At 38.9% G+C, this 22,587-nt stretch overlaps 1 protein-coding gene across 4 annotated transcripts in view; it reads right to left on the bottom strand.

The window, feature by feature from the left end:
• PARD3B (par-3 family cell polarity regulator beta) overlaps positions 1 to 22,587 on the bottom strand; it is a 399,222-nt gene that overhangs the window by 273,270 nt on the left and 103,365 nt on the right. For all 4 annotated transcript variants that reach the window (XM_039389618.1, XM_027731420.2, XM_039389619.1 and 1 more), the window contains exon 3: positions 8,057 to 8,225. In XM_039389618.1, coding sequence (XP_039245552.1) covers positions 8,057 to 8,225 — 169 coding nt within the window. The remainder of the gene's footprint in view (positions 1 to 8,056; positions 8,226 to 22,587) is intronic.

The following is a 22,587-nucleotide window of genomic DNA, read 5'->3' as shown; positions in this document are numbered from 1 at the left end:
CTTTGTAATCTGTCGAACAATAGTTTGGTTTGATACTCTAGTTTTTACATGGTGAGGAAATTCAATAATCATTCCCTACTGATCTGTCTTAATACTTAAAATGGTAATATGACTATTTCTACAGAAAAGTTAAAAAAGGACTCAATCAGAGAGGGTTACCTGTCCCTTTTTGTGGGAGGTTGAAGAAGAAATCACCAAAATACTCTGCAGGATTTATCTTTCCAGTGAAGATACTGCATCCTTCTTTTACTTAATGTCTACAGTAAACAGACCTCACTCTAATGAAGTAATGATTTAAGAAGAAAGAAAAACATAAATCAACAGCCAGTGGGTCTATGGGAAAATTGTGCAACATATTGGTAGGGAGGTGCATCTTTCTGCAACTATGTTCAGGTGTAGTAAGTAAATACTACAACTCTACATTTTAATTGGCTGATATTCTAGATATCTGTTGTGAGAAACAATCATAATCTGAAGTGGCACTTAAAAGAAGAGGGACAAAAAATGAACTGTTAACTAAGGCTCTTGGAAGGGTAAATTCGATAGAAAGCAATGAGAAAGACCTACATGGCAATGGGCAAACTGATTGAATGATTTAACAATTATTTGTAACTTCCTTAATAATGGCTTTCATTAAGATAGTTCATCTGTATACAGGAACGTGTTCATATGGAAGACAACAGTAAACAATCATTAGTGAATAAATCATGCAGAAAAAAAAGCATTAAAACTGTATTAGTTTGGTTCCTTAAGGAAAAAAAAAAAGGTGATCTACTACCTCAAGGCTTTTAGCTGAACTCTTATTTCTTTTAACATGAACAATTTCAAACTATCAATCAGCCAGGCTTCACAGGCTCATTTGCCACCTGAAATACACATTTTGCCATATTGCCTCGGAGCTAATACACCCCAGAGTACTGCAGGGAATTATAAACAGACACACTCTCCTCTGCCTTACCCAGCACTAGAGCGTACTGACAGAGGTGGCACTGCAGCTTTCCAGTGGGATATTACACTCCAGCCTTTCAAAGCCTTCAGCTGCAAATATTTAGCTTACCAAGTGGGTTGGTCTGTTCCTTAAGAGCTCTACCTCTGAAACTAGCTACGCATCATAACGATAAACAAATACTCACAAAAAGAGCAACATCACAAAATTAGTAAACAGACAGAAATCTGAGGAAAAACACTGCCATCGAATAAAGGGTGTCAAAAAGCACCGTTGCCTCTTGTAATAGAATTTATTCCATCATTTTAAGTCCCATTCATTACCTTCCCCAAAACCTTCCCTGAGGCAATAAAAGGCTGGAAATTAACATCTCAGCTAGAGAGCTACTGCAGAAAAGTCTGTAACTTGTGATGGAAAAATATTTTTCTCCCTCCTTAACAAATTTTCATGGGGATACCCCTCTTACTCCAAAGTAAGGCATATTAAACCAAGTGCAAAGGGAATAGAGACAGGGGGAATAACTGATGAGAAATAATCTTTGGGGAAATCAGAGACAGAAGGGCTATTAAAGAGAAAAGGGATTCTTCGGTAACCTACTATGCACATAAATTTATTACCTATACTAGTATTAAGTTCCTGGGTACAGTGAAAGGAAGGAAGGAAAGACTGGCTTGTTTTGTAAACCGGCATCCCAAAGACAAAAAAACACGTGGAAATTTTATATATATATATCTTTACAGAAAGCATTACTGTATTCTCTTGCTGCAATACAAAGATAAAGCAAAGCTCATTTCCATGAATCAAGGACAACTAAGAAAGACCAAGCTTAAGTCATGAGGTCAAAATATACCAAGCTTCCACTCTGACTGAAATGAAAAGTTATCTTCAAACCTTTAGCTTGCATGAGAACAGAAACCATTTGTTTTAGAAATGCAAGTAGACTTGAATTGATCATCACAATTCTTTTAAAGCAGATTACACTGAGTGCTGCAGAGGAGAAAAATCTATCAAGTACAGTGTCATCCTCACAACACCTATGGCAAACAGCATAGGGCAATGTTTGATGATATCACTATGAGAGCAACCTTCCAGGACACTGAAAGAGAATACAGTTATATTTTCCTTGAGGAAATAAGCAGTAGTCCCTCAAATCACAGAAGGCAGCATGTGCTTCTATAATGCCTTTCTTTTAAAACTTACCCATTTCAAAATGTTAGTTTTTCTGGAATCATGCAGGAGAGAATTGTTATATGCATGTAGTACACTCCCATGTACTGACAAACATCAGAATGCTCAGCCAATAAACTGACATTGTAAGATCAAGATGAAAAGAATAGCTTTTATGTAAGAAAAAGTGTCTGTCCTACTTACTCTGACACAGCACGTATGCTGTGTACAAGACATTAGTAACATTTTGTTTATCAAATTAATAGCTTCACATCATATGTTTTCATAAATCTTAAACACAATCACGAGGTTTCCTCTGTATTTAAAAACACAGTCTGTATATCCAGAGTATCTCAACACCAACTTGAAAAAGGACTAATCAAATACATGCTGTTTAAAATGCCCCCAAGCCTACTTACAATGCTACCACTTCAAAGAGGATGAGAAAGAGAAGAAATTCTTTCTGAGCTCTGAAGTTACACAGAAATGGACAACATCCATACCCTGGAGGCAACAATTTAAGCCCTGTCAGACCCATCAAGGGAGAAACTGCCAAAAACTCCTGGAAGAAACCTTCCCTTCAAGTCCCTCGGACTTCAAACTAAGACACTGCCAATTGAAGCACCTCTGTTGACTGACTTAGCCACCCAAACACAAAGGGCCATTCAAAGTAAGTGTTTTAAACAATCCCACGAAGCACAGTTTAAGCCAGAGCAAGCCCAAACCCACAGGAATACATTAAGCTAATTGGGTATATTCTCTACTGTAAGAGTGGATAGTAACTTTTTAACATTTTCCAAATGTTAAAAAGACATGGCCAGAACATCAACAACTGCATAAAAATGGAAACCCAAAACTTTCTAGGCTTAGTACTCTTGTTATCCTGTACTAACTAGACCTTCTGAAAGTTGAAGTACTCCCAGCAATCTTTGTTTTCAGGAAAAAAATGCCCATGGCAAAGACACCACATAAGATGTCCAGAACCAAAAGAACTGACTGCTCAAAAGCACAAGTGCCTCAATGTAGCTTGAACTCCAACTACCATTGCCATGCAAGCTTATTTTAGGAGAGAGACCATAATTAGCTATTCCAACCATTATTTACACCTAAGTCTTCCACTTGCCTAGAACACTGATCAGATGGGAGAAGGTGTACATATAAAGGAAGAAAATCTTCTCAGAGATTTGCCATAAAACCAAGACATTCAAAATTTGAAATACTAGAATAAGACCTTTCAATGGGAAAAACAGGACACTTGCCCTACTTTGTAGTGAAAGCTTTCAACGGGAGGAGCTAAACTCCTGTAGTTTACAAGAGAATTTTTTAACCTGCCATCAGTAACTGTTATAAGCAGTTATTTCTTTATCTAACCTCAACTATAAATAAGCACTATAAAGGGCATAAATTCATTAAGAGCCTAATTTTGTTGTAATAGTCAACAAAGCAACCTAATTATATCTGCTTCCAGACTGTACTCAGAAAACTTCAGGATTCCCAAATTCCCAAAGAAATGGAAACAGAATAAATAAAACAAAACCAAAAAAATCACCTACATACCTACATATACCTCACTTTCCCCCCTACCTTAGTGTTCAGAAGCAACAAGTATCACTGAATACTGCCTTTTTCCAGGCAAAATCCTGACTACTTAACACCAAGGAGACGAGCAAGAGAAAAGCAACAACTAAGTTTGTGTGTACTCGACCATCATCTACCAAATGAAGCAAATGAAACACAGCCAGTCACGAACACATTCCCAGCTCAGAGTGACTTGTCCATAAGATGGATACTCCGTAAATAAATTAGTGCTCTCCTTCCTGCCCATATGGACGGAAAAGGAAAAAACAAATTGACATAATGAAAATAACTCCCCCTTTCCTGTTCCAGGACCTGCCATGTGGGGAAAACCACTTGCAAACAACAGTAAAGTATTAGGTGCAAAAGGAAAACAGAAGGGCCATTGGCATGCTTACGGGTGCACAGAAAATTACAAGATGGTTTATGAGGGCCATAAACTCTTTCACTGGGGTGTAGGTTACCTTACATTCACCTGGGCTGAAGTCATACTACAAAGTATTCAGCATACTACGATTTCACTGTTCAGTGCAAGCTTTTGTCTTTGCACAGTTTCATAACTAAGAAACATGGTAAAATGAAGAACCCCAACAGTATTTGGGGTTAGAGATGTTGAAGTTTACCTCCATTCCATTTTTTTAAATGTAAGTAATCTTTTTCAGCATTTACTTGCCTGTATCATTCTTTAGAAACTGTTGTCATGGTCACATCATTAGTGTACTCTGGGAAATTCTGCTCACAAAAAACAGTAATACAAGACAAGCTCTGCTGCCAACTTAACAACTGTGTCTCAATGTTCTCATCCACAGAAATATCAAAATCAGTAGATCAATTTCTTTACTGTTTCAAACAGCTGCCTGGACATGTTAAATGGCTGTGTGATTCTCTGAATTTTGTAATATATATTAACAGGTGCTTTATTACCCTTTGTATTGTAGCATGAAATGCTTTCTTTACCCAATCACATATTCTGTCAAATTGGGATTTTTATTTACAACAGAACTGTACTTATTTCATTGTCAACTGAAATGTGCACACCAAGATTTTCAGTATTAAAAGACACTGTCAGCAACAGCACCTGATAATCCAGCTATGAAGGGGGAGCAGGGAGGCACTCAAATATGTTTGCACCTCACCTTATGTTAGGGACATAGTGGAGAAAGTGTTCATAAACAGCTGACGTCTTCCTGAATTTTTCTTAAATTAAATATAAGAACACACAATTTCACCTGTTTGAGAACAGTTAGCTTTAAAAGCAGAGAAGTGTTTGTTTCAGGGAAAACAAAACAGATGGCTGATTAATTTCCTGAACTGTTTTAAGGAGATATATACTATGTATTAAGACAGTAATTTGATAATAAGTAAAATGACCGTCAACAGTGTTTAGTTTCATGTGCTTATTAAGCATCAAGCACTACGTATTCTCCAAGCAGAGCACTAACCGAACACTGTTTCTGCATAAAACTTTGGATCTGGTTTCATTAACTACAAAACATCCAACAGAATTTAACAGGCAAAATTGCTCCACAATCTGACAATTCATATAACAATGGATTGCCTGCGTTTCCTCCCCAAAGGTATTCTGGAAAAATACTCCGAAAGGTAAGCACATGACAGTTCTTGAAGCACAGTTCTATCACGGAAAGCAACACTTACTTGCTGCATATATATTCAATCACATCCTTGCTCCTAAAATAACAACAGCTTTATAAATTAATATTATTTATTTCTGCTAGCAAGTGGGAGTCAATTCAATAACTAGACAGGAAGCCAGACTACTGTGGTTCATGCATCAATGATATTGATGCAACCAAATTGTCCTTCTATTTCTTCATTTACTTTTCAATTTGCCTCTAATGGAAATAGGGACATAATTTAAGGTCCAGGGACTTGTACACAAAAGATAAAGGCAAAAATTAAGTTCAAAGAACTGTAAACCATGGTGTAAAATCCAGAAGAGAAAACAATTACATTTCCCAGTACAAACTGAGTTATGGGACTAACAGGTAGTAAATCTTACATTTACCTTGTAAAATAAACCAATCTGAAACAGAACTGATGAGACAAACACATTACATTTATGTCTTCCTTTTTTTAGGAAGCAAGCACCCAATTTAACTTCAAATATATGTTAGTATTGCACTGAAAACAAAACAGAACCCTAATTGCTCCTCTCACGTTATAGTTTGTCGCCTTTATGCTCTGTAGTGTAAGGATTTTATAAATGCTCTGAAATTATGTGGGAGCTTACTGGTGAGCTCAAGAGCTTCAGCACTTAACTGCTTTACATAAAATTGTGTGAGGCTGAAGTACTCTTCTCTCCAACCCTCCATCTATGCTCAACAGTATGCTAGACAAACCACTTTTTTTTTTTAAACAGTGCTCAGAGGTATTTGGAGAACCATCTCTACTTTCTGAAACATGCTAAAATGTGATAACACAGTGCTACTTAAAAATGTGCAATAAATGAAGTGGCAAACCTCTCAACCATCAAACCTAGAGCTACAAACTTTTCAATACCTCATGTTTACCAAAAACACAGCCAAATACACACGAGTTCAAGTTATGTCAATAATGCCTTGTCTCAAGATTTTTAGTTATGAGAAATTCTTGTGTGTCGTTAAATATAGAAAAGGATCTTTCTATTCCAGAACATAGAAAAAAACCAGATGTGATACATTAACACAGAAATTTTACTCTAAAAATTCTCATGCAGCTTGAATTTCAGGATTTTCTAGACCAAGCATAAAAATGAGCACAGACTTCTGTTAGAAGTTAAGCTACACAGCGTCATCCAGTGAGCTTTAGCAGAAATTTCTTTTGTTAATTAGCCTTTTCCTTTAAAAATACAATTAAAAATAGACCAGTGAACATTCTATTTCTGAAGTTGTAACCAGACTACTCCACCAGAGCAGCACAACTAGAGATAGTACTTCTATCCTAACCCCACCCCCTTACCCTCAGATTTTATTGCACACCGTTCGGAGGCCGCCAGCAGCACTCGGGAACACGAGGTGAACTCGGAGATGGGCTCTGGTGGAATGCAGAGAAAGCTCTCCTGAGCATTATTCATCTGCTTAATGCTGCTTTACAGACAGACTCTGTAAGAGCATTCACCTTCAATCTGGTTTTGAAAGCTTCTATATCTAGTGCTTAGGCGACAGCTTAGCCTACTTTCAATCCAAGAAAGTATTTCAAACTACTTTGTGTTCAACATACAGGACTCCAGCTCTTTATAATTGGAAACCAGTGTTTGAACTCCTGGCCTCCCAGGCACACTTAAACAACACAGGGGACCAGAGCTGTAACAGTTCATGTAGTACTCTCTGATGTAAGAGGGAATTAAGCAGAAGCCTTAATGGCAGTCTGCTCACTTGAAAGTGAGAAAGGCAAACAGACCCAGCTGTACAACTTCTTCAAAGGCAAAAAGCTGAACTGTTTGCAACCAGCATCTCCTCCTTTCCACCTCCCACCCCAAAACAGGGCACTAGCTCAGGTAATCAGTAAAAGTATTTGCACACAGCAGTTTTCCACTCATTGAACCCAGGTTCATCAATAAAAATGTTGGGGTTTTTTCAATGACTTTCTTATATGAAAATCCATTGCACAGGTTTCATCCTGTGCACTCTTACAATATTACAATAAAAGATTGTCAGCAACCTACCCAGTCAAAGAAGGGAGAAAAAAAAAAGAGATCCCACCTGTATGGATGGGCAGAACATACAGCAGGATACAAGGCTCAGGTGCAAAATTGCCATGCTCAGCTGCAGTCCACATGGTTCAAAACCCAACCTTCATCCTTACAGAATCACAGAATACACTGAATTGAAAGGGACCCACAAGGATCATCAAGTCCAACTGCTGGCCCTGCACAGGACCATCCCCAAGAGTCATACCATGTGCCTGAATACATTGTCCAAAAGCTTTTTGAACTCTGTCAGGTTTGGTGCTGTGACTACTTCTCCGGGGAGCCTGTTCCAGTGCCCAATCACCCTCTGGGGGAAGAACCTTTTCCTAATATCTGACCTAAACCTCCCCTGATGCACTTGCAGACCATTGCCTCGGGTCCTGTCACTGGTCACCCCAGAGAAGAGATCAGTGCCTGCCCCTCTCTTCCCCTCATGAGGGAGTTGTAACTGCAATGAGGTCTCCCCTCAGTCTTCTCTTCTCTGGGTCAACAGACCAAGTAATCTCAGGCACTCCTCATATGGCTTCCCCTCAAGGCCCTTCACTGAACTGTATTCACTGAATTCCAAGGCAGACTACAGGATGCTAAAAAAGCCCATAACTTTTAAATATATAAAATCAGACTAAAACATTCACAGAAAAAAAGAAAAAAAGAAAAAAAAACATTTAAGATATACATACCCAGTTTTAGGGCAGAAGGAGTCACTTCAATCTCACCAATGGGCTGAAAGGCTGCCAGCTGAGTCGCCACCTCCGTCTCAAAAGAGTCTGGGCTATTTCTGTCTGTCAAATTGCCATTGGTGCCATCAGTCTTATGGTGAGTTTCTTGTTCATCATAAACAGCAATCAGCTAACAAAACAAAAGATAATACAGTTTGTATACTTAAAGTATTCCCAGTCTTCACTCTTTTTAAAAAAATAAAACTTATCCTTCCTTTAGAGTATAAAAATAACGACCTTATTTCAAAACAGCTAACAACAAACATACAGATTACAAAAAGCATGTACTTTTATGTTTAGACTTCAATATGATTTCAATGTGTTTTAAGTATATGCTTCAGCACTGCCCTGTGCTGACATGCATTTCTCAGAGTCAGCATGCTACATCAGTGAGCATTTTACATTATTCCAAAACACTTACAGGTGAATATGCTTAAAAATGCAGAACAGCATTTAATTCTTGGGGTAGAGGGTGTTATTATTCTAAAAAATTTTAGTGCTACTGACTGACAGGCTGCACAAAGGTAGCACAACCACAGGAGCTGTACTAAGAGAGCAGATGCACCTTTTATTTATAAGAACATAATAATTACACTCCAAGGACAAGATAAATCCAGCACAATGACAGAGTGTGAAGTCTCTCTAGTTGTCCAACCTGTGTCTCTGTAAGGATGAGTTTCAGCTATGTACACATACACCTGCACTTCTCTTCCCACAATGCATCAATGACTTCCTCCCATTCTCTCCTGCAAGCTTACACCAGGTACACTGTTTCTGAAAACTGTCCCTCAGTCACTGACTCTTCCACCACCTCAGAAACACAGGAAGGTCAAGAGGAAGCAATGACAGACTGCGAAGTCTGATGTCCAAGCTCACACTAATGTGGACACGAAAACGACAAAAATCACCAGAATCATTACTTTTTGCCTCAGTTAATCTGGCCTTTCATAAGGATCTTCCTTTGATTCCTACTGATACAAAGTGATCAGACGTGTGTATGCAGCTTCATCAAGAAGGGACTCACATACATATGGCTGGGTGTATATTGTGCTACAGTTCCAGGAAAACAGTTAAGTGTGCAACAGCTCTGTCAAAACAAAACAAAAAATTATTGATTCCCTATGAATCTAAACGAAGTAGAAGACATGCTGTTCTCAACCAACAGGACACTTGGCACCCCAGAGCCCTCTCCAAAACCAGAGGAGCTAAGAGCAACATTTTTGCTACCCCATCACCTGATATGACATAGTTCTTGTGCCTAATAATTACTGTACCTGATATTTTCATCTTAAGGTGCTCATTTATTTTATTTTTTCTGAACTCCTTCAGATTAATATTTTTCCCCGCTAATCATGAAAAATGTCACAACACAAAAAAATGGTTAGGCAGTATCAAGATATACTCGGAAACAAGTTTAAAGGATTGACTTACTACTTTTTATCTCTGTGTTATTTTAAGGTATGCATACACACGCTTTCTATAAAAATACTAGTACATCAAATCTCCTCTGACACTTCCAAGATGTGTCAACAATTATACCCTATGAAAAACACAGACAAACATTTAAATAAACTCATTTGCCCAAGGGAAGAAATGAACGTATGAGAGGGAAAAGAAAAATCCTGAAGTGCTTCTAAGGAAGAAACTGACATTTTCAGGTCTTCCACTCATTTATAATTTGGTTGCTAGAAATGTGTCAGCTCATATTTACCAATGCACATTTCAGAGACACACAAAACCCCTTAAATAATTAGGTAGAAAACTTGCTCTCCTTTTCCATATGGAGCCTGTTTCCTTTCCATGGCCATACAACTAGCTTATACAACATAAAATTTGATTTTTATTTGTCCAAAGCATATAGGAAAGATTAATTCCAGTAACAAGGACAACTCTTTGTGTCTTATTCCTTCATAACAGGGTAACTACCCAAGTGTTCACACTGCATTCATCATCACCAGGCCATCATTATGCCCCACAACTACATACAGCCAAAAAACCTAACTTAGATCCAGACACACCAACAGATCACAGTGATTTTCTTCAGCACCAAGGAAAAAAAAAAAAAAGAAAAACCTACCCTATGATCTCTTTCATTTGTTTCTGAAATGACTATTCATGTTATTATGGGAGTCCATCCTGATTCACTAAGTTACACAATCATTGTCCACCAAAGGGTTTGCTTTCTTTGCCTCACTTTTGCTGGGGAAATTTAATTTCTAAGAAAGAGGTTGTTACTAATAAAGAGGAAATTGGAGATTGTGTAGGACCCTGGCACTGAAAGCACTGTAGATAGCGGCAGAATACAAAGTTCACTTGAGCATTCGCAATGTAAAACAGAATAAATGGAGCTCAGCTGTGATTTGATGGGAACAAACAACTGAATTCCTCAACTAAACCGAGTTTCCCCTTGGTTTCACACCCTAGCATATCAAATTCTGCATTACATTGGAATACTCTATGCTTACTGCCCCAGGATGTTGCAAAGATGGAAAGTAGGAATTAGTTAAAAAAAAAAAATCAGATAAAGTGATGGAAAACACCAGCAAAAACTCTTAAATGGAAACATGCAAGCACTACCTCAGCCTCAGAAGCCCCCAAACATGTAGCAGTAAAATTCAGAAAGGCAAACCAGGAGAAACTGATGCTATAAGCACCCTATATCTATGTGCTTTCTGGGAGTATTTTCCATGGGTCATGGGCAGAGACCAGAGCAGCAGTCTGGCTGTGCACTGCCTCTCTCACAGGCTCACCTACCATACGACACTACTGCATATTGCAGTTTCTAAGCACTGTACCTTTCCTTAGTCCCGCCTTAGTTCAAATGAATCCTTGGCAAAAATGATAATATAAAGCTATTTTAACAGGCAAGCCAGGTCACGGGCTCCTGACAGCTGTAAGATATGGCAGCTTACCTACCAGCCAGCCCCAAGAGGCCGACTGCATCGTGGCCACACCACAGCCATTTCCCTGGACGCCCGGCACGGCTGCTCCTCACCTTGGTGCACCCCACCACTTCCCCTGGGGCTGGTGGTCACATGCCCACTGCTCCTTTCCAAGGGCCCCTAAGGGAGGGCAGGGACACGGGCGGGCGCTGCTCCTGAGGGCTGAGGGAGTCCTGCGTTTGAAGGTCCTGCCCTGCACGGGACTGAGGGCATTAGTGGGCACCTGCCTGACCTGCAGAGGGCCCATGTTAAAATAAAGTTTCAATGGCAACAATAATGTCCTCTTGTCAGCGAGGTCCCTACAGCACCTGCCTAGTGTTGGGTGACACGGCCCAAGAGCTAACAGACTACAAGTCAAACACCTGCCTTGGCACCTGGTCACAAACAGCTGGGTTCAGGCAACCTGAGGGACAGAAATCACAGTGCCCGAAAGTGGATAAAATGACCAGATCTTCTCCTGTCTAATTATATGGAAGGATTGTAAGTGGTTTGATGACTGTAGCAGCTCTGCAGCTTCAAGTACCTGTCACATACACTGACCAAGAAGGTTCAGCAGGAGACCCACCGGCTCCTCTCCCCCTGCAGCAGAGGCACGAGAAGATGCCACCTCTGCCACTACTTCCCTTCCCAACTGCACCCACACCAACATTCCATTTCCACACTCCAAGCCGGAGCAGGGAGGGCACAGGTGCAAGCCAACATCTGGCCAATATCTGCAATACGGCCTGGCAAACGCTGGGAAGAAGAGTCCATCTGAGCTAGACCACACAGGCAGGACGCCCGCCTGGCAATGGGGAAGTCTCTTACTGCCGTCATTTGTGAGCGACTTCTGCGAGAAGCCCACAGTTCCCTAGTCTACATCCAGGCACTATTTTGACAGATTAGAAAACCCAAAGAAAATGTATTTCTTCACAGTATGGAACACACCAGTAATTAAGTAACATGATCTAGAGTCTTTTGCAGCGTGGGAGATGCTACACTACTGCAGGTGGAGGTAGCAAAGATGCAATGCCTTTCTTCTCCAATGAAATAAGCAGCCATTTGTTTTCTAAAATGTTTATTTGGGAGATAACTCCTCAGGACTGCAGTTGTAGGAGCATCTTATCAGTAGTAAATCTAACATAAATACACTGCTAAGCGATCAAAGTATTATAAATATCTGTTTCAGCCTTTCAAAGAGAACGAATACAATTAAGGTTATATAAATCAACTACTCAAAAATAATTGTCATAATTGACTTCTAATTTCCAGTATGGAAAATTCTTTAATTGGAACAGACTGCCAAACTCTTCTGACTGAAAAGAAATTCAGGACACATTAAGAAATCCCCCACAAACATATAATAAAAACAGCAACACTAGTTTATTCTTTACCAGTTCAATATTTACCAATACTGAGAGTTCAGTAGGTCAGATGATTTTTATTTTTTTTTAAAGACACCAAAATACTACTGTACATATTTGTAAACTGTGTAAATTATGCAGTTTTGTACACTTGCTGTAGTCCGGCATCTCATTTTTTAGAGGTTATTTAAACAACATAAATATTTACTGTGAAAGACATGTATGTACTCCTGTATAGGTGAAATGGTTCTACCTCAGTATTATTGCAATCTCTATTAACATCCCACCAATTACCTAGAAAATCAAAATCAATACATTATCAAAATTTAGCATTTGTCTGTCATTTTTGATTACCAAACTCCTCCCTACCAATACTGACACAATCACAACACAAGGCAGCAATAATGAACACTTCTATTTTATTAGCATTTTTGTTGTATGTAAGTGGCATCTTATTACAAGGCATTGTAGCACAGCCAAATTTAAACTTTGTACACTGTCCTATGCCACAGTTCTTTCAATAGTTTAATGATATTTCAATTGCAGAGCTTGCAGAAAAGTAAAACAAGATTATGCAAAAATTATGTGTCTATATTCCCAAACACAGAGAGCAATAGACACGCATTCAATTAAGATCAACCCTCATAAACAAAAAGGTGGGTAAATACTAATAGCAGACAATGATGTTACTGACTGAAAAAGGGACTGAGCATGAGGTAGCAGTGTATTTTATCCTGGGGAACTACTGTACTCACTGTACTGATATAAAAAAAAATAAATTCAAACTTTCATTTCAAAAATCCCCATGAGAAAAAGTGTTCCCTTACCCCCGCTCCCATGTGGAATGTTACGTTTCCCAGCGGGCTCTCGGCCCTTCCAAAACTCAGCGCATGCACTTGGCACGGCCAAGGTGCAGCAGCCTTGCTGTCCCTCTGCCTGCAGCAGCTGCACAACGTGCAGGAGCGCAGGGCTCGCAGGAGAACGCCCCGCAGCCTCCCTGTGCGCTCACACAGGCACCGTACACACGGGAAGCAGCAAAAAGAAGTCCTTCCAAATTCAAAATGAAGCAGTTTTGTTTTAGAGCTTGCTAATTAAGCTCAATTAGACATGAACAACTTCGTGGAGTTTCAGAATTCCAAAGAAAAACATCGTCACCTTTGAACATTACAGATCTTGCTTTAAGGCACTTGTTTGTTAAGCCAAAACCAGCTGATTTTACATTGCCCTATAAACAATTTTAAAAAAAGGGTTTCATAATTATTTCTCTTCAAACAACTAGACAACTAGATTACTGTTAATAAGGTTAAAAACTGTCTATTTTACTAGCTTTTCTGTACTGAATTAGAAAATAGACACCACTGCTTCTTTTCTGACCCCAAACACCAGGCATATACACCAAGTACTAAGGAAGAAATGGCAAAATAAAAGCTTGTTTGCAATTGAATTAATCAGCTTTCAATTACTGTTAGGATAAAATCACTAAGAGAAGTTCTCAGTCATAGGCTAGCATCAGTGAGTGATTGAAAAGATGCAATTTTCCACAGCTAAAATTATATAGTAAGAAACAAAAAGGAATTAAATGCTCGACTTGTATTAAATTTTTCATTAGGTTGGATGGAAATTTTCCCTCAATTTTTTTTCACATTCACTTTATCTACATTCTTCTCTCACTTACGGACAACTGAAAGTAGTAAAATTGTGGGTTTCTTCCAGACATATTTGTTTCCTGTTCAGATAATTCTTGTCCATGACTTCAAATGCTCACTTAGGAAACAAGACTGTTTAGTTTAACCATATCTTTACTTCTTATGGCCGGTGCTTCTGGCTCCTGTGGGAGCGACTATTAGTTGCTTATGAAATAACGCAGCTAGAAAATTCTCCCTTTTTGGGGTCCATTAGTAAAGACTTTCCACAGAAAGCACCTGCATTTTAACAAAGAGCTGTCAGGAGGAGTGAGTGAAAAGCTTAGTGACTATTTCATTGAACTTCCTGACATAAGGAGAATGGCTCAAGCTACAGCAGAAATTGATGTTCACCAGAGTATCACATTACCTTGTTCTCCAGTCACTCAATCTGGGGTCTATAGGACTAATCTTGTATTTATCCCTACACACACATACCAAAGAGGCAGAAGGACACACACTGTTTCTATATGTGACACATTGATACCAGAGTACAGCAATGTTCAAAATAACATTCAAAAAAAAATTTATAAAATCAAAACGTCACTTCTCCTCAGCTGCTTGCACGTGCAAACAACCAGACACAGATGGAAAAGGGCTGAAGTTGACAGCAGCCTACCTATATATGACTAATGTAAAAAGATATCAAGGGATGCTTTTCTCTTTTTTTCCCCTCCTTTCTTTCAGCAACTTTCCTTTTTCAGTTATATGTTTGGCAGGGACAGTTCTTTACTCCAGCCATCTAAGACACTCAAGCAAAAGCACCAACACAAGGCAAAGGCAAAGTTACCTTTCAGCTGGCACTTTGCACCAGGCCATCTTAAGTTCAAAATCTGACATCTACTTTGAGGCTGCTGTGGCCCAGCTTTCCTCTTTCCCCAACCACCGGTGCTATAACTCACTAGACCCACGGTGGGGCAGTTCAGGGAACTAAACCAGGAAGAAAAGCAACTCTCCACCTCCAGCTGCTTCAGCTCTGTGAACCACACAAAGCAAATTTCTGTCCACACATCACTGAGTTAACATTTTCCTTAGATTACCACTGTCTGTAATCTTGCAGTAGTGATGGATCTCTGTCTCCTTTAACGAAGCTGGACCAATGTTTGTGCCTCCACTCCCATGACAGCACACCAGAGCACTGTGCACACAGGTGTCACCAAGCATGACCACAACAGCAGGAACATTTCTGCAGTTCTTTCAAGGAGTTCACCTTCCTAGCAGAAACTCTTCTACAGGTACAAGTGATACTTTGAATTTATGCCCATGAGGGGACAAGTAGACTTTACATCAAGGCAAGATGACTGAGAGTAAAATGTACCATACGTTGAAACAAAAAAAACTTCACAAAGCCACTGTGAAAGCTGCTTCAGAACTCCACAAACTAATTAATGTAAAATCAGATTTTATATATTACTTATGAAAAAATCCTGTTCAAATGGTTAAAAGATGAAAGACTGGTAACGGTGCAACATAGACAGAACTGAGGTAATTAGGGTACCTCAAAAACGGATGAAAGTGTTATTTAATTTTTCAATTTAAAACTTTCCTGGAGCTCTACAACCTTTCTTCAGCATTCTTTCAAGGTATTCTTCTGGTATATACTGATAAGTATTTGAAATGGTATTCTTACATAATAGTATGCCTTGGAATTCCTTTAACTTAAAATAAAGGCTGTCAAGGAAAAATACCAATATACACACCATATGGCAATCCTTCCTTCACACCTACATATGAAAACAAATTACAGATACATTACATGAAAGCTATGGTGATTAGCTCATCTTGTTTACCTACATGCCAAAACGACATACACCAAAGTATCTTCCCAAAGACCACCTGACGCTTTTCCTACCCTTATTATTCAGATTTTTTTTTGGTACTGTCCAAAAGCAGCCAAGAGAATCCTGCTGCACCCAGTACAAACACTGGTAGCCTCTGCTCTCAAAAGTTTCCAAGGATACAAGGAAAATATTAAATAGGAAGAAATGTAGCATGCCTAGAAGAGAGACCAGACCCTGCTCAAGCCCCAGCTCTTTCAGGGGGAAGGGAAAGGAGTTTTTGAAAGGTCATGGAAAAAAAAAAAACCAAAAAAACAGCTACCTGATTGATAAGCCCTTCTATAATTCTTCTTCCTGTCCAACCTATTCCTTCGTGGGCACATGTGACTGTACTTCAAACAATGCAGCTGGATTGGGTACTTAACATTGATATTTGTGGCAAAGTTTGATGAGCCCTTCAAGCATGACTGAGATGTAATTTTTTAAGCCACTTAGTAACTACTTGAGAGCTGTTACGGAGATCCACAGTACAATACAGACATTCCTTGAGGGTTGACTCCGGGTAGCTTCCCTGGCAGATATAAATGCTAGTGCTAAAATGTCAAGGATTTATAATTATGATGGCGGATGCATAAAACACATAAAACAAGCCTTATTAGGGTTGATTGAAGTAAATATACCAAAGGACATTTCTCTTTTCTTCTGTAAAAGATTCATGTTCAATGCTATTTGTAGCCTGTCACACTCATTATGTTTTCATGTGAAATAGCTTCTGAGTTTTGCTAGATAACAAATGCCCTTTGTTTTTTTTCTTCCTCTATCCAAGTGAAAAAAACAAATACAAGGAGGACTGCAAGACTGATTATTTCCTTTCTGCTTAACTTGAAACTGAGTACTTTCACCTATATGGACTTCATAGAAGATGAGCTAATTTTGGAGAGTCCGTTTAAAATGGCACTATAAAAAATGTAGATAATTAATACGAAAGACTTCATTACTTACTAGAACTGTGCTTGTCAAATGCACTCATTGTAATCAGTCACTGAAAAGGAAAAATTTACTGTGCCATGAAATAAGACAGTCTATACTTAGAAATGAAAGTGACATCTTAGTTACTATATTGTGGGTAAGCAGCAATAAGTGTTCACTCTCATAACATGAATTATAGCAATTTCATAATACGAATTATCTTACCTTAGAATACTACTTCAATGCTAAATTAACAGCTTAGTTACACAACATCACAAAATCCACCCGACAGAACAAGCATCCTTGTTGAATAGAGAACCCACATCATCACTGGATACTCCAAGCCACACATGGTGAAGTGAGGCAGATGGGTGGAAAGCCAAATGAAGAGAACTGCTCCCAATTCCTACTGCAGCACAGGCATTCCCACTCCTACTTTTAGCAGGCACCTTGCCTGCCATTCAGCACATTTATCCAGCATCGATATCTTCTCCCCACCTTCTCACACCTTTCTAGATGCTTTTGAAGTCCTGGGAAAGTTGATGGATTGTAAAAATCCAGACTGTTGGGTGGTCCTGTTTTAAGGCACAAATAAATGTTCAAGTGATCTGCTGCTGAGCATTTCATCACAAGAAGAAACTGAGCAGCTCTTGGACTCAAAGCTTCTTCATTGCTGGGATATTTTTTAACAGGTTTTCTAAGGATCCCAAAGCAGGAACAAACAAGCATGAATCCAGCCACGTATGAGATGGTAGCAGGCACATGGCTTCACACTTGCTAGCACCCACAGCACCCTGAGTCTTCCTTTTCAGTAGCTTCCTTTCCCACTCCCCTCATACCATGTGTATACTTTTCAGCACATCCACATGCATGCTTGCAAACTCTCCCAAATCCCCACAAATTGTCTGATCATGAAGATGCCATTTAAGGTGGCTGAAACATTTCACAGCTTTGTATAAAACGGGCAGAAGCTGATTATGAAGCTTTTGAGCCTCCTTAGCTATAAATGCTTGAAGAAAACATCGCCCTTCAGTACACTGGCAATGTACTTCCAGTACCAACAATTTTTACTTGTTCTTACTTTTCCCTTCTAGTGTCTCAGCTGCACTCAATGAATACAAAATTTAAGGAAGCAGAGTCCTCTGAGGTAGCTTGCTAACCTTGGGATTACAGAGACGAGTGAAAATCCTCAGAAATTTAAACCAAAGTAAACTGTGGTGAAGAGACATTATATCATTTCGAGTAAGACCAGAGGGTATAACTAAAATTCTTAGGAATTTGCATGGCACTTCATAATCTGGGCAATCATTTATGATGTTAAAAGCCAATTTGTATTAAGCACTTCAACCTTCATATATTTTCCAGATTACAGTTTAACAAGTAGGGCCTACAGAACAACTTAGGTTGGAAGAGTCCTCTGGAAGTCACTGATCCACTCTTTCACTCAAAGTAAGGCCATGCTGGCACTTCGCTCAAACGTTAAAGTTGGTTGAGGTTGCTCAGAGGCTGACCCAGTTATGGGCATCTCTAAGGATGTGGATTTCACCAGTATCAGGGCATCTGTTCCAGTTCCTTGTAGTGCAAAAAAAGGTTTCTCATATCTTAATAGGATCTTCCTTATGACCTCTAATGCCCATTTACTCTTGTTTTCTTACTGTGGACTTTCAAGAAGGTAGGGTGTAGCATCCTCTATACTCTCTCAGTAAGTAGCTGTAAACAGCAACAAGATCCCCTTTATCTTATGAAGGTCACTCACCTTTTCTCCCCAAGTCATGTGTTCAATCCCTGACCTGGTTGGTGGCCCTGTGCTGAGCTTGTTCCAGATATGTCAATGTCTTTCTTGCATCAAAGGAGACACAGCAGTCCAGCTGTGGCCTCACAAGTGCCAAATAGACAAAATTGCTTTCCTTGGCTACTGTCTTGAGTGTGCATTTAGCCTTCCTAGATGTTAAGCTAAGACAAACCCAGATCAACTTCTACCAAGTTTTATTTTCCCTCTCTCTCACTGATCTGACAGCATGCACCATGTGCAAAAATAAGTTTTGCTTTTGCCCCCATTACTCAGTGACAGCATATGAACTAGCTATTTATTTGGGTTTAAACAGCTTTGATCTTTTTAGAGGACATTATAGGATGGGGCAACGAAACTTCAGAAGTACAAAAAAAAAAAAGCAGCACAAAAATACTTGAATTGTAAAACCCATCAGAAAGTGTAAAACCATCTGTACAGCATAGCACACACAACAACTTCCATTAGCACAGACAGGCTTGATAAATCTTGGGATGTTGCCACACGTCATGCAGTTCTCACACTGTGTTTCTGTCTGTGCAGAAAAACATTTCGGTATTTACAACTGCCAAGAGTCCAATTCCTACTGATGCCTCGCTTAGTGAGACTGCATTATTTGCCCTGTCTCTGACAGTTTATATGTCAGGCTCTAGAAAGGCAAAAGTAAGCTTACAAAACTGGTTGTCACCTTGATGAAGAAAGGTCTGTCCCTAATGATAAACTAATGCTATCAGTCTCTCCTAGTTTATTATTAATTCTGTCAATAACAGCATCCCTAGGCAGTTTCTAGTGCATTATAATAAAGCATGCACAGCCCTTTGAAAAAATAGAAAATGAATACCTTTTGCCTTTCACACAGTGACCTCATTTTCAGAAGTCATGACCCTATATGCTTCAGCAGTAGAAGTCAGCTGACCTTGGCCTCAAGCAACCATGTTCCTAAAGACAGCTCCTAAACATCATTGGCTTTTTATGCATAAAATTTGAGACAGAGGAACATGAGGGGAGAGAAGTTTAACAGAAATGCAACAGAAATGCCACCAAAACCCTCAGAATCTATTTAGTAATTGGCTAGTTTACACAGCTTGATTCATCACACTCATTAATAGAAGACTACAAAGTCAACCATTGTCACTCACAGAAGAACTGTGTTTTCTTCCTTTTAAAGGCAAACCAGTCTAAGAACTCTACAACAACTATAAAGTTATGCTGCCCCAGAAGATCAGTAACATACAAAATCGTGAAATATTCCAAAACTTTAGAAGCAGCGTAGTGGTTCCAAACACTGCAGTTCTAGAAACATACATTCCAAAATGTACTACCAGAACAAAAAGGACTGGAAAAAATTTATTTTGGCTTGACATTGTAATGCACCATTACTGTGAAAACAATAAAACTAGAAGTAACATTTCTAGAGCTAGTCACAGCTCTGGCAATAACAAAAAACCCTTCAGTGACGATTACTCATTTCAGCAATCAGTTCACAACAGACATCCTACTGCTGCCTTGCTCATTATACTCCTTAAAAGAATGATCTACATATTATAAATTTCAGTCATTTTTTTTACCCTAACATTAGCTGCCCACAGCATAATTTCATAGATAATTTTCTTAATTTCTTAGTAAACAAATTAAATGTTGACATCATGTTCAAGATACACAGTAAAACTAAACATACTTTTGAGGTTTTCTGAGAGTTAAAATTCATAGTTCAACTGAGAAAAATGGCATTTGCAAAGCTGGCAGTAACAACGTATATATATATACATGTATGTTATGCATACCTTGGACATCAATGTGTTTACAAGCAGACAAGATCTCACATAAATACCCTTCTAATACCCATGCATTGATACTTGTTATTCAGATATTAACATACCCTATTAAAACAGAATGCACAAGAAAAAAATAACCGTAATTTGAAAAAGTACAATACCAGTAATGTTCTTGTCCTTCCACAGTGGTATAGAATCCAAAAAGTAAAACCAAAGTACATTTTCTGTAAGTGATATTATAATTGTTCATTAGATGGATTTTGACACAAACCTCATTTCCAAGTCTGAATTTCAATACCCTATTAAGTATAGTGCTGGACATTTCCTTGATGCAAAGTTTCACAGTTAGCTGTAAAAATGGGGACTGCAAGTCTGACCTCTGAGCAGTGATTAAAATTATCTTAACATTTCTTAAGGAGACCGTCTTCTGTAAGAAAAGCCTTGAAAGAAAAGGTAACTTTTCCATTCCATTGAATACAGTGCAAAACACCAAGCATTGTTTCTTACCTACGCTAATGAAACTAAAATTTTTCATTAAATAATACAAAACACTGAAGAATATATTTAACCAACATGTTGAATTCAATTAACAGACTCCTATTACTCCAAAGTACTGTTTTAATGTGATCTGAAGCTTTCTTTTTTGTGAAAAAATAATCTTCATTCTTAGGGCATAATTTAATTTTGATTACAGTAGTTTGAATATTCTGCAAAAGAGTGATATGTCTTAGGAATAAACTACTTCAGACCATTCAGATCATTACTCAGAAATTTCAAACGTGATTTTTCAGAGAGAAGCTTGTTCATCCATTTTCCACTCCTCATTACAAATTATAAGGGATCTATTCATAAAGCAAAGCATTTTTATATAAAAAACCCTCAAAGTAAATGATATACCAGGCTCCACTTTCAAAAGTAAGCTAAACTCCTCAATAAACAACACAATGGGAGAGGAGTAAAATACTTACAGCTAACAGAAAATTCTCCTGAAATTTTTCCATTGTCATGCATGTTCAAAATATTGAATATCACAGTCATCAAAACTGAAGGCACACAACTAGCTCAGTATTTTAGCCTCCTCCAGACAAATGGTCATGGCTATTCCCTGAACTACCCATGCTGAGGTCTCACCAGACCCTGTAAAGAAGAATTCATGTTTTTCCAGCTTTACAACTAGGACTCGAATGGATTCACAGTGGAATCACATTTGCCTTCCTCATTGCTGCATCACCTTGTTACCTGACATCATTCCAAGGGTCTGAAAGACATGAATATTCGAGTTGGTAGAAAAAGCCAACAATAGTGATTCAGTTCTTCATCAACTTTTACGGAAGATTTTTTTTAACATTTTTCTTCCAGCGTGAGATAAAACCCCCAATATTCTATTGTGAGAGTGACATTGTTGCTCCTCTGAATCAGTTTCTGCATGTGTACAGCTTTCTGTTCTTCTGTGGCTATGCCACACGGAGCACTCAATCCCCTTCAGGTAAACATCATTTTCATAATGGTGCGCTGCTCTTTGAGGCTTTCTAGGCTTTAGAGAACCCAAGGGGGAAAAAATCCACAAAGAAAGATGCCAGACAAGTTAACAAATATATTCACTCTGCCTCGAATCCTTATCCTCCAGCCAAATTATTTTCTTTCCAAGTAAGAGTGTTTTTCCACAGTTAGCTGAAATGAAGTCTCAGGGGTTCCTATCCAATATAAGTTAAATAGTTTTTTATTAGTAACTCAGCAGATACGCTGAAGAATTCAACACTGGTCTTCAGGCAAGTCCCCAAAAACAACTTTACTCCTGATTTAAAGATCTGGGTACCCAAACTACTTTAAAAAAACCCTAAAACAAAACAAAACAAGAAACCAACCAAACAAAAAAACCCACACACACCCACAAGCCTACAAAAAAAGAAAAACCAAACCAAAACAACACAAGACACACACACTGTAGCGAAGAATGGGAGCCACAGCTGGCAGACCCCAGGATGCCCACTATCCACTTTGACACAAACTGGAGAGAGATGTTTAAGAGGCAAAAAAATGCCACTCCCTTCTCCTTTCTCTCAGTCTTTAATCTAGAAGTTTTATCTGGGCACCACACAGTCTGAGGCTGCAGACTCGTGCCCAAAGGCCAGGCTCAGTTTGGTTGCTCTTACTGGGAGCTCCGTGGTCTAACACCATCATGCCAGAAAGGCATTTCCATCTGCCTCCCTCAGA

The sequence above is a fragment of the Pipra filicauda genome, unplaced genomic scaffold (assembly GCF_003945595.2).
Source record: "Pipra filicauda isolate LSUMZ 115617 unplaced genomic scaffold, ASM394559v2 scaffold74_size2892960_pilon, whole genome shotgun sequence".
NCBI classification, from domain to species: domain Eukaryota; kingdom Metazoa; phylum Chordata; class Aves; order Passeriformes; family Pipridae; genus Pipra; species Pipra filicauda.
The sequence above is the reverse complement of the archived record's forward strand: the minus strand, read 5'-3'. Positions and strand labels throughout refer to the sequence as shown.